General features: G+C 38.9%; 1 protein-coding gene across 1 annotated transcript in view; it reads left to right on the top strand.

Moving 5' to 3' along the window:
• Window positions 1–8,539, top strand: part of usp9 (ubiquitin specific peptidase 9) — a 258,340-nt gene extending 249,801 nt beyond the window's left edge. The window contains exon 45 of the mRNA XM_080203847.1: window positions 6,759–8,539. Coding sequence (XP_080059973.1) covers window positions 6,759–6,893 — 135 coding nt within the window. The 3' untranslated portion in view covers window positions 6,894–8,539. The remainder of the gene's footprint in view (window positions 1–6,758) is intronic.
• The last annotated feature ends 4,516 nt before the right edge of the window (window positions 8,540–13,055 follow it).

The raw sequence follows: 13,055 nt of genomic DNA, 5'->3' as shown, positions 1-13,055 counted from the left end.
CACACAGAAAGCTCCAGAACATTTCCGAGAGGCATAATCAAGTCCAGTTGCTAATTGGACTAGGGCACTCACATTATTCATGCTTGTTTTTGAAGTCGTATGCCATAATTTTGCAGAATTAATGACACTGAAACAGCAACTTCTCAAGTCCATGCACAGTTGAAGCAGAAATGCACAAGTGACTATTAGTGATTTGAGGCTTTGCCCATAGTGCATTGTTGAAGTCCCCACAAGTGACAATCAATTCAAAATCACAGAACTGATGAGACTTTTTCCTATTAAGCTGAAATATCACTATTCAAAGTCACCAAATGGTTGTGCCTTGTTAATGAGATACAACTGGGTTTTGAAACTTCATACGAAGTCAAAACTACTGCTGAGAAACCTCTTCAGCCCTGGAAAACATTGATTTGATTTGAAAACTGTCAAATTTTCCCACTATGATGCATATAGGGAATTTTCACGGTAACTTAATTGCACTGTTAATGTAAGCTGACTTGTGACGAATAAACAAACTTTGAGTTTTAATATTTTTGAAGTCTCTATAAAATCTATTTAACTAAAGGTTAATCAGTGTACTTTACTACAGTAAAACAGAAAATGCTCCAAAATTCTCAGCATATCTGGTAGCATCTATAGAGAGTTAAAAATAGAATTAACATTTCAGGTTGATGACATTTCAGAAGTTCATTTTACATCCTGTTTTGCTGTCTGAGAAGTTTACATGATTGGTTGTTCGCACTGTTTAATAAACTCACTGTTGATGAATGCATGAAGATCCTCCATGACTTTGCGCAAGATTCAAATTAATGTTGGGAAATCAAGCCACAGAGATTGCTAGATCATTGTGGGCAGCTTTCTTTAAAGATGAATGGCAAGCATTATCACTACAAAATCTGGGCAATTTGTTGTCTTTTTTTGGTATATTAGTTCACCAAAAAAATGAACAGTAGGTTTTTTTAATATAAATGGCTTCTGGAACTTCACACTCCTGCCACTGGTAGTGATATAATGCCTCATTTGAAAGAAGGTTCTAATTAACTATATGAAAAATGTATGAACTTTTTGCAACCTAAATGTAGGCATTGTGATTTATAAAAGAAATTGTTCGTGGGTAGTATGCATTGAGACAATATTTTAATATATTTCAACAGTACCTACTTGCATTTGAATCTTTTTTATTCATTCACGGGATTTAGCCACTGCTGAAGTCCATATGGTGTAGGTACATCTATGATGCTGTTAGGGAGGAAGTTCTAGGACTTTGACCCAGCAATAATGAAGGGATGAGTGATGTAGTGGTGGAGAGGGTGGTGGATTGATAGCTCAGTCACATATGATGCGGGTTGCGAACACTTTTAATTTATCTCCAGCGCTGTTGCACATGATAAGTTGAGACAATTTGCATTTTGCAGGTAAAGCGTGGATAGAGGACATAACTAAGAAAAGCCCATTTTAAAATAATGCATTTTGCCTTTGTTGTAATACCTTGAGGATTGTGATGTGAAGAGGAATTGAGATGGAGGTAAAGGCAATGAGTGCAAGTCATGTAAAATCAAAGAAAATTGGCTTAGAGATGGCAGAAAGGTTAGAATAGATGGCAAGAAACAGCATTCTGAGATTGTCTTATTATCTAAGAATGTTAATGTTATTTAATTCACTGGTGAGGGGTGTTGCTGACAAGGATTGAAACATGGCTGAAGTTTCAAATTAGCTTTTAATTTTGAAAACCTAGGGTAACAATTAAAAGTTAACCACGGGAAAATCAAGACATCTGTGAGCTAGCAGGCCATTAAGACAATTTCTCTTAGATATGAAAAAGGGCGGCACAGTGGTTAGCACTGCTGCCTCTCAATGCCAGGGATCCGGGTTCAATCCCCGGCTTGGGTCACTGTCTATGTGGAGTTTACACATTCTCCCCATGTCTGCGTGGGTTTCCTCCGGGTGCTCCGGTGTCCTCCCGCAATCCAAAAGAACTGCTGGTTAGGTACATTGGCCATGCCAAAGTCTCCCTCAGTGTACCCAAGCAGACGCCAAAGTGTGGCGACTGGGGGATTTTCACAGTAACTTCACTGCAGTGTTGATGTAAACCTAATTGTGACTAATAGTCATAGAATAGAAATTATATTGTGAAAAGTTGACAAATTATGACAATAGAAATGTCTAATGGTACAGTTTTAAATAAAGATAACCATGACAGCTTCAACAGCTTACATTTATCAGTCTTATGAGGCTGCTGATGTAAACTTATCATACTGTAGTTATGCCTTTCACCCAGTGGTGACAAGACAGCACTTCAGTTCTGTGTTCCTGAGTTTCAACCAACTGTTTTTTGCATGCCAAAGAGCCTTGATTTTTTTCTATTTATAAGTAACATCCAAGAATTAAAATAATCAGGACAGAATGTGTAATTTCAAATGGAGAATGAATTATATCTACATACCTTGATCCAATTATCTGCAATTCCATTTCATTTTAACACAACACTTCATTTTTACCAATGGTGTACAACACTAAAGGAGATGTTATGTGCCATATGGAGTTGTCCTAAGTTGGCCATTGGTAGCATTGTGGACCAAATCTGATTTGTTTAACCATGTTTCAGTGCCATCTTGATTTTTTTTTTATTAATGTAATTTGTCACTTGAGGTAAGTTAAAATCGCTTCTCAGCTTTTTGACTAAGATCAAGTGTAGTATCAACATGCTGTGCTTGGTTGAAGCGATTTTTTTAAAAGTGGCATCTTGGCCTTTTGGCTAAAATGCAAATAAGATCAAGCCTTGGAGGAGGAGATATTCCTACTCCAATCAGCTTGGATCATGTAGATCAAGCCCAAGACAGGAGGTGAGAGTCCTGTCTTGTCAGCTTGGATCAGGAATGTCTCAACTTGTTGAGACTCTGAATTGGACTTGATTGGATTGAATTGGAATAAAAAGAAAAAAATAATTAACTATTTAACCTTTAAAACCCCAGGTTAAGTTTTTGTTGTTCAATATCAATGACCATTTTCATTAACTTTTGTCTTATGTCTATTGCCTGTTCCTGTTAAACCCAATCTGCCATACCCCTGTCCCCACTGTTTCACTGGACTGGCAATTCAACCCCCCCATGATACTTCATCAGCCTGGAGACTTGTTCTCGAATGCCTTTGAAAGGCTATCTTAAATCTGATTAGATTGCTGAAATATTTTTAGTCGCTACAGGCCCTTGCTCATCAATACTTCAACAAATCATCCAAAGCAATCATTGTGGGATTGTTATTTATCAGCTGCTTTCCCTCAACTATGCAAATTATACATGAAAGTGAACAACCTCTTTGTATGATGGGTAACCATTCACTCTGAACAGTGTTTTGTTGATTGTTGGCTGCTGCAATTTCTGCTGATACTTTTGAGTCAAGATGCTTAAGTCTAGACACTGCTGATCTTATTTGTCGCTCAGAACCAGACTTCACAAGCAGCAACACATGACTACCTGCTTTTTTATAAAATAAATCTGCTCTCACCATGCCCTAATTGCCCTTCTCTTTCCCTCCTTATTCCCCTTCAGTTCTCTCCAGCCTTTTCCTCCTTCTCCTCAATTTCCCTATCTGCTGTCCTTCCACAACCTTCCCTCCTCTCCAACTTGTTCTCAAGTCCCTTTGAGCCCTCCCCAAATGTCCCCCATCTTGCCAGGCTCCCAACCTTCTTCCTGATTTTCTCCCTGCTCCAAAGCGTCAGTGGTTGGTGTATCCGTTAATGTAACCAATTCCTCTGTCATTTATTCCTCTTTTCTCTCAGCTTTCTCCCCAGCCCACACCAGACTAAAACAATCAGGTTTGTTAGTAGGCACTGCAGTTTTTCAGTTTCTAATCTTATGTAACCTTTATCCTCCTTCATCACCTTTAATCAACATATCATCTAAATTTTTTTCTTGCCTACTTATTCCAGTGTGTGAGTCTTTTAAATTTTTATATTTGACTGTCTGCTCATGACAAGTTAGAGACTCTTGTGTGGCCTACTTGTGAACTTCCAGATAGCTGTGCAGCAGAGGGGGAGCACTACTATGAGTGTTCCTCCAGCAGACTTTTAACTTTGCTTCCTCCTCATTCCATCCTGCTCTATCTTCTGATCTCAGCTCTTTTGCCTCCAGCATCACAGTCCCTCAGATGCAGTCAACATCTTTTTCAATCAAACTTAAAACGCACAATCTCAGTTCCTTGTGTGCAATGTTTTGGGAGATGGAAAAAGGAATAAAAGGTTTTGTGTAATGCCTTTTTCCTGACTGTAAACCTCCTGTCATGAATCTGAGTAATGCTTTTTATGTCAAAATTTAGGAATGCTTTGTTTATTTTTAAAAACTGTTTAGCATTGCCCATTTAAGGGGGTGAGTATACTAATACAAATGCCACTGTGCTTTATTTGTCTCAGTTGATAGCACAATTGAGCACACACATTCTTGGCTGATACCTCAGTGAAGTACCGAGGGAGTTTTGGTCTGTCAAAAGGAATGAGACATTAAACCAAGCCCCTGTTACATTCTCAGATCAACATGAAAACTTTTGTACTATTCAAAGAACAGCGAATTCTTCCATTGTTCCAACTACCATTCTTCCCCAACCAAACTGGATTATCTGACCCATTTTGCTGTTTATGGGGTTTTGTGTACAAATCAACTGCTGCATTTAACTACAAAACAGTAGTGACTGCTTCAAAAAATTCATTGATTCTGACATGCTTTGGACCATCCTGAAGATGTAGTAAAATGCTGCATGAACACAGCTTTAAGTTGCAAGACAGGAATATGAGAAATAGGGAGTGCAGTAAGCCATTTGGCCCTTCAAACCCATTTCACTATTGAATGCCAAGATGGCTAATCTACCTCAAGTCCAGCTTCCTACGATATTTCCACATCCCACAAATCTGTTGTACTTCAAAAATCTATCTTGACACTTCTGAACAATCCAGAGATCTTCAACCTAGAGAATTTCAAATATTCAGAATCCTTTGAAATAAATTTCTCCACATCTCAGTCCTAAATGACTGAGACCTTATTCTGATAGTGGGGACCTGCATTCTAGATTATCTAGCGAGGGGAAACATTTTTTAGCATCTACCCTGTATAGTCCTTTAAGAAGCTTGTGTTTAAATTAGATGACCCCTCATCCTTCTAAACTCCAGGGGGTTTGGGCCTAGTCTACTTGATCTCTGCTCAGGATAATCCCTTTACCAAGGAAACAGTCTAGTGAACCTGTGTTACACTCCCTCTAGGGCAAGAATGTCCTTCCTTGGGTAAGGAGACCAAAACTGCACAAGTACTCCAGGTATGGCCTTGCCAGTGCCCTGTATAATGTAGTAAAACCTCTTAACTCTTATATGCCAATTCCTTTGTAGTAAATACTAACATACCATTTGTCTTTCTAATTACATTCTGTACATGCATGTTATATTTCTGTGATGCTGGATTCTTGGGTACATTTAATTGTGGGAGTGGGTGTATTGTACATCCATTGGCTGGAACATAGGAACAGGAGTAGGTCATTTAGCCTCCTCTTGCATTAAATAGGATTTGGCCGATCTGCAAAGTAACTCTATTGTGGCCTATCCCCATTACTTCTCCCTACCTTGGGATAACAAAAATTCATCAATCTCACATTAAAAATCAAAAATAGATCTAGCATCAGTTGCCATTTGCAAAAGAATAATTTTAAGTTTCTACCACTATTTTGGGTTTCTTAATTTTGTTCCAGAAAGACCGGACTCTAACTTTTAGGCCCACCAGTCCTGGCCTCAAGCCGTGAGGAATATTTTGAAAACTTGGATCTGTTCACTCTTAACTTCAATTCCAGGAGTATATCACCAGTTTCCAAGCTTTGGTGCCCAGAATAGCATTCTGTATTCAAGGTGTTGTCAAACTGGGGCTTTCTTTAGTTGAAGCATGACTTCTCATCTTTAGTATCTAGTCATCTTGGTATAAAGGCAATACTGGAAATCATATAAAGAGAACTAAATGGAATGTTTTTTTAAGAAACAAAGATTTTTAAAATTTTAATTACTAATTTATTTGCACACAAGTTGGTGACAAGTACATGTCTCTCACAGTCTGAAGGCATCTCTACCAAGAGAGAAATGTGGCTTTCAGAATCTCTGGATGTTCCAAATGCATTAACTCCTTGGATTGTCTTTGAAAAGTGCCTTGAGATCTGGCAGGTGTGGGGCCTTGGTTTAACATCTCATCTGAAAGATGGCTGCTCAAAGACGCAGCACTCTTTCCATTCTTCACTGAGGTGCCAGTCTAGGTTATGTGTTCAAATCTCAGGTTTTAGAATGAAGACACACTCCAAATAGACCATCATGTTAAGTTATTCTGAGGGTTGTTTTACCTGAAAGATCACTTCCAAAAGACAAGGATAGCAATGGACCTTGCATGCTGAATGTGTTATCTCTCTTTTTTCCCACTGTGCACCAATATAGCATGGATCAATTTTCATTATTTTTATTTTCCTTTCTTAATTTTATACCCCCTTTACTCTCTTCCCTTTTCCTTCCACCTGCGAGAAAGTGAACAGCTGTGCTATATGGCTTCCCAACCATCCAGTTGTGATTGGGAACTTGCACAGTGCGCATCACACTGACATTCTGTGCCATTGTATTTCTTTGCCGACTGATTTATTTAAAAATGTTCTGCATTTTATTTTGCTTAGACTTGCATACAAAATGTACAAACTTGATTTAATTTTGCTGCTAAAGCATTTTCAATTTATCTTCTTTTAATTCACAGAATAACCATTTGCATGGTCAGCCATATACCGGCCCAGTGGCACACCATATGAACAACCCTCAGCGAACAGGTCAGCGAGCACAAGAAAATTGGGAAGGCAGTGAAGACATTCCTGCATCACAGGCAAAAGATTAACTTGCAGATAATTCTCCAGTGTACCTGATAAAGACACTGGCTCTAGCACATGCCCAGGCCTTACACTTCAACCTTCTCTGGGTCTGTCTACACCAGTGCAAGAAACACCTTTTTAAAAAAGAAACTGTCCAATCTGGAGTGGAGAGAGTCTATTCACTGTCTGCCCTGCAGAGCAATGCTGTTGACATATAACCTGCCTGCAGTGGAAAAGTGTATAGTGTTTTGTAATAAATGGCCTGATGCTAATGTATAAATGGCAAGGTGTATATAGTATATTAATGTTTGACTGTTAATTCCTCAGCAATGCTGATTTGCTTGAGGAGTGTTGCAGACCTACAAAACACACAAAATCTAATCTTTGCTTTATCAGCTGTGCTCAGCTTTGAGGGTTACCTGCCTGAAGGCAGTGTGAATCAGATTATTTTCAAAATACATGTCCATGTCAACCAGACAAAAAAAATTAACTCATGCCACCGGAGTTGCTTTTACTTTGAGTTATTTGATGGTGACTTTTTAACATTTGGTTGATGTGGGACAATGGTGATGTAACGTTGATCTGGAACTCTTTTTCATTGCCTTTTTTCATTCTGGTATTAGTTGAATCATTTTGAAGCTCTAGTTATGCTGTAACATTTAGCATGGCTTCACATCAAATTAGTGTAGCCAATGAGAAAAGATGATTCTAATGACAGCAGTTTTTTAATCCCTGAGCAACAAATGCTCTGCTCAGAGCTTTTTCTTTTTTGTTACACCTTGATGGTTCAATTGGAGAAAAATGTGAGTATAAGTGGCTTTCAATTGCACATATATTCAAATCTAATATTTGACAGTCTATGGGTGGGAAAAAGGATTATTAGTTTTGAATTATAGGAATTTAAAGGAAAAAATATATGCAACAGTTGCTATGCCAGGATGCCTGGAGCATAATAGACAGTACTTTGTGTGCTTGTTTTATTTCCTTGGTAGAGCTTACTTAGATTAACTTCTAAACTTCCCTCCTACTGCAGCCCAGTGAAGTAGAAGTCAAGGTGTACATGACTGCCACTGTGGGGGCAGCTTGCTAGTGTGTTGCATTCACAATTCTACTTGAAAGCAAGAAATTGTCTTAGCTCCTTGTCCATCCTGTCAACTTAATTCAGATATAAGCAGGGTTGTAATTTTAAGAAAAACTGCTGGTTAGTCATGATTCTTGCAGGATTCTCAATTCCAGAACTAGTCTTTTGTTTATGGATTTTGAGGAAATCATCAGTAAATACTGTATTTAAAAAGGAAAAAAAAAATTGGTAACTTGAATGTGTATTTTTTGGAATTTGTCTCAAACCAAATACCCCCTGCAAAACAGACTCAACCCACCCTATTATATTTAAATATTTTGCAGTTTTATTTTATAGAAATTATTTTGCTGAATTCAAAAAAGAACATGAATTAAAAGGAACATTTTTTCCTGTGTTCTTATTTAAAAAAAATAAAAAAATGACTGTGCAGAGTTCCATGCCAAGTTTTGCTGCTTTTGTTTTGGCCATGACGTGGCGTTGAATTCTGAAACTACAGTCGCACTGTGACCTTTCACCTGGTATTTTTTTGTGCACAGAGGTATACTTACAACTAAACTCCCCCTAGCAACAATAAAGAAATTGAAATATTGACACAGTGAACATTTTGTCTGTCATTTCATTGATAAATATGCTGAATTTCTGAAGCTTCAGTCAGCCTGAAGAATTAAATTGTAATGGATTTTATAAGGACAACAATGCCAACCATAGGTATATGGGTTCTTGTACGTTATTTAAATAATTCCTAAAATTTCTAAGCAAGCTGAAACAAGGACAGAGTTTTAGTATTAAAATATAGCCAACACATTCTCTGTAGGAACCTGAGATGAGACGTGGTGATCATTGTATGAAATAATATGAATGTTATGACTTCTGGATATTTATGTCCCCAGTTGAGGTGAGTGCAAGCGTCAATGTTTCCATTTAATTTAAACCGAGGAAAATATATTTTCCTAATTTTTCTCATCCTACTTATCTGGATACATGGTTCAATACATGGCATGACTCTTTGTGACAATTCTTTGTGACCCTGAACACTAACTGGTTTGTTATTTGACTTTGAAGCACATCTGAACCTGGCACCATGATGGTCTATTATCCATCAATGTGTATTTCAGCAAAGATTGCTGGATGAACGTCAGAGGGAAGAACACTGGATGATGTCACCCAGTCCCCTTTGTTGGTATCTGAGGGTCATAGCCCAACAATGTCTTCGAATTCTCAGCTCAGACAAAGATATTGAATTTAATGACAGAACTATGTGGCACAATTATTAACTGAGTCAATTGAATAGCTTTTTAACAGGCTATGTAGTTGACCGCCACACTGCTGGGTTAATGACAGGAGAAAAATAGCTTGATTCTGACTCTTGATTGCTTCCAATGATCTTGCTGGAAATGTACTATTGGATGGAGTTATGTTCTGATGGCACTACTGTCAAGACTCTTACGAATGGTAGTACTAGAAAGCACTAGGTTCAAACAACAAAGGCACAAAATTCCAGTTGGAAGGTAAGGAAAATTGACAAGATTGCGTATCTGTTGTGATTTTTAATTATCAGTGGTAATTCTATTTAAATTTAAATGGAAAGCGTAAAGCTTTGATACTGCTTTCTTAGGACAATCAAATCTTGAAATCTAGAGGAGTTAGTGCAAAAACACTAACTCCTAATATAAAAACAAAAATGCTGGAAATACTTGGGTCAGGCTTCATCTGTGGAGAGAAACAGGAGCACTAGCAGAAGCTCAGTGCAAGCCACAGGAACAGCACTTCTTTCATCTTAGCAGTCTACATCTTTCTGGACTCAATATTGAGTTGAACAACTTTAGATTGTAACCTCTACCTCCATCTTGTTCCTTGTGTTTATCTTTGGGTGTTTTTGTTGGCTTGTTTCTTTATTTCCACTTCGCATTCAGATAGCTGCAAAAGAGCCATTCACACTTACAAAGATGTGACAGAGGCAGAGGAGCTGAGAAAATGGGATGGAGTCAAGTTGTGAGGAGCTGCAGGCTTGTGAAGAACATTGGTAGACTGCCTGTCATGAGAAATGAGGCCATAAAATCATAGAATCCTACAGTGCAGAAGGATGCCATTTGGCCCATTGAGCCTGCACTGAGGACAATCCCACCCAGGTCCTATCCCCGTAACCCCACATATTTACCCTCGTCATTCCCCTGACACTAAGGGCAATTTATCGTGGCCAATCAACCTATTTCGCATGTCTTTGGGAGGAAACCAGAGCACCTGGAGAAAACCCATGGAGACATGGAGAACATGCAAACTCCACAAAATGACCCAAGGCAGGAATTGAACCTGGGATCCTGATGCTGTGAAGCAGCAGTGTGTCACTGTGCCACCATGCCACCCGGAAAGTGAAGGTTTGAGAGATTGGTTTTTGGGGTCACAAACTCTGATGCAGCAATGGTTGTTGTGGAGCTCAGACTGTTAACTGACAGGGCCCTTTTAATTCCATATGTTTTTTATATTTGTGGATTTGCCTAACCAATCTTTTAAGACCTGATTGCTGCTGAATGAAAAGGTCGGTGTTCATATATTTTTTAAAGTAGCCCTACAGATTAAACAATTCTCACCATGCTGAACAACTTCTCCTTCCCCCACCCCAGCATAACATGAAGTCTGAAGTATTAAAATGAGACTACACTGGAAAATTGTTTGGAATTAATCTAATTGAATTTCTTGAAGTAACAGAGAAGGTTGATGGAGACAATGCAGTGGATGTTGTCCATATGGACTTTAAGAAAGGGTTTGTCAAAGTTGTTATTGTCGGCGGCCCATTGGTTTAAGGATGTCTTCTCATGGTTTCTACCATGGATAGTTATGTATTGAGACCAGTTCTTTGGGCCCATAGGATCAGACATGCCTAGAGGTGGCAGGATCTGGAGTGGAGAATTTGCTTCTTTGTCTTAACTTCTCTGCCACCCCTCTACCTCATGGTTCATGTGTTTGAACTTGATGCATCTTGATGGACAAGTTGTCACCATTTTGAACAATGTGTCACCGGCACTTTTCAATTATTAATGTTAATGCTGCCGCGCTTCAGGGAGAGCTTCAGAGCGTTTACAAAGAGCTTTCTTTGCCCTACCTTAGAACACTGGTCATGTCAGAGTTGAGAAAATGGGACCTAACGGTGGAGACGCTTTTCAGCGATCAGGACATAGTGGCTGATCCATTGTGATTGATTTTGCAAGTGTTTTGCCTGAATGCTTATGGATTTGTCTTCATGAAGGACAGTACATTTGTTTGAATCTCCCAATAATTTATTGAGTCAAATGCTTTTGTCAGATCACTGAATGAATTGAGGAGTTCCTAGTATTATTCTCAACATTTTTCTAAGGTATATCTGGCAACAAAGACCATATCAAAGGTTCCCCTGGAAGATCTAAAGCTGTTTCTCTAAAATTGACTGAGATGTAGATGATTCAGGAGATTTTGTGTTGGGGTTGTCCCTAATGTGGACAAGTGGGAAATAGCTCAATAGTTTCACAGTATGGTTTATTTTCCTCCTTGAGGCTGGTCACAACTGTCACAGTCTTGGTGGGGAGGTGATCTTTTCCTCCATCTAGAATGAATGCATGGAGAATGATACCAATCAACTGCAGTAAGACAGGGTAGTAAAATGGGCAAACAAATGACAGACAAAATTTAATATTTATTTGTGAAGTGATGTATTTTGTAAGAAGGGAGAGGCTATCAAGACTTAATTGCACAATTCGAGAGTGTGCAAGGACAACAGGACCTGGGTGTTTGTGTGCATCAATGTTTGAAGGTGGCAGATATATTGAGAGTTGTTCACAAAGCATAATGATTCTGAGGATTTCATCAATAGAAGCATTGAGTATGAAACCAGAAAGTTATGCTGATCCTTTATAAAGCTCTGGATAGGCCACAGTTGTAGCAATGGGTGCATTTAAGGAAGCATGTAAAGGTCCTTAAGAAGGTACAGAGGAACCAGAATGGTTCCAAGGATGAAGGAATTCACCTACAAGATCAGGTTGGAGAAGCTGGTGTTATTCTAGGAGTAAGGGGTCATAGGATCATAGAAACCTTATAGTGCAGAAAGAGGCCATTTTGGCCCATGGAGTCTGCACCGACCACAATCCCAACCAGGGCCTATCCCCAAATCCCTATGTATTTACCCACTAATCCCTCTAACCTACGCATGTCAGGACAGTAAGGGGCAATTATAGCATGGCCAATCAACCTAACCTGCACATCTTTGGACTGTGGGAAGAAACCAGAGGAAACCCACGCAGACACGAGGAGAATGTGCAAACTGCGCACAGACAGTGACCCAAACAAGGAGTCGAACCCAGGTCCCTGGAGCTGTGAAGCAGCAGTGCTAACCATTGTGCTACCATCCACCTTAATATTGTGGGAAGATTTGATAAAGATATACAAAAATATGGCAGGTTTAGATCAAGTCGACAAGGAAAAGCTGATGGTACAAGGACCGGGGGGGGGGCACAAGTTGAAGGTTTTGGGAAATAGATGTAGAGTGAATGTGAGAACGTTTTTATGCACTTTAATGATCTGTAACTGCTACCATGAAGAGGGGATAGCAGGAGTGACCATTGTTTTCAAAAACAAATTAGCTGGGCACTTGAATTAAATAAACTTTCAAGGCTGCATGAGTAGGGTAGAAAAATGGGACAGGTTGAATTGTTGCACAGCTGACGTGCACTCAATGGGCATGTACCACATGAGATGGTATGAATATGGGTGACGAAAATTGAATTTAGCTATCACCTGGATCTTCACACAGAAGGAACAAATATATTTTCAAACAAGATGGTGCATGTTTATAGGATTTTATCATTACTTCCCCAGTTGATTAATCTAGTAAATGACTAAGCTGTACAGTTCATCCAAAAAGGAAATGGTGTGAAGAATTTATTAGAATTTTTTAAGGATGTAGATAAAGTGGAACCAGTGGATATATAGTTTGATTTCCAAAAGACATTCCATAAGGTGCACCGCAAAATGTAAATAGGCGGGATGCAGACTCAATTAGTTGAGGGTAATATATTAATGGATTGGTTAATGGACAGGAAAAAAAGGGTAGGCATGATTGGAACATTCTCACATTAGC

This window comes from Carcharhinus amblyrhynchos, chromosome 15 (assembly GCF_965287045.1).
Source record: "Carcharhinus amblyrhynchos chromosome 15, sCarAmb.v2.hapA, whole genome shotgun sequence".
Taxonomy (NCBI): domain Eukaryota; kingdom Metazoa; phylum Chordata; class Chondrichthyes; order Carcharhiniformes; family Carcharhinidae; genus Carcharhinus; species Carcharhinus amblyrhynchos.
This window is presented reverse-complemented; position numbering and strand designations above follow the sequence as displayed.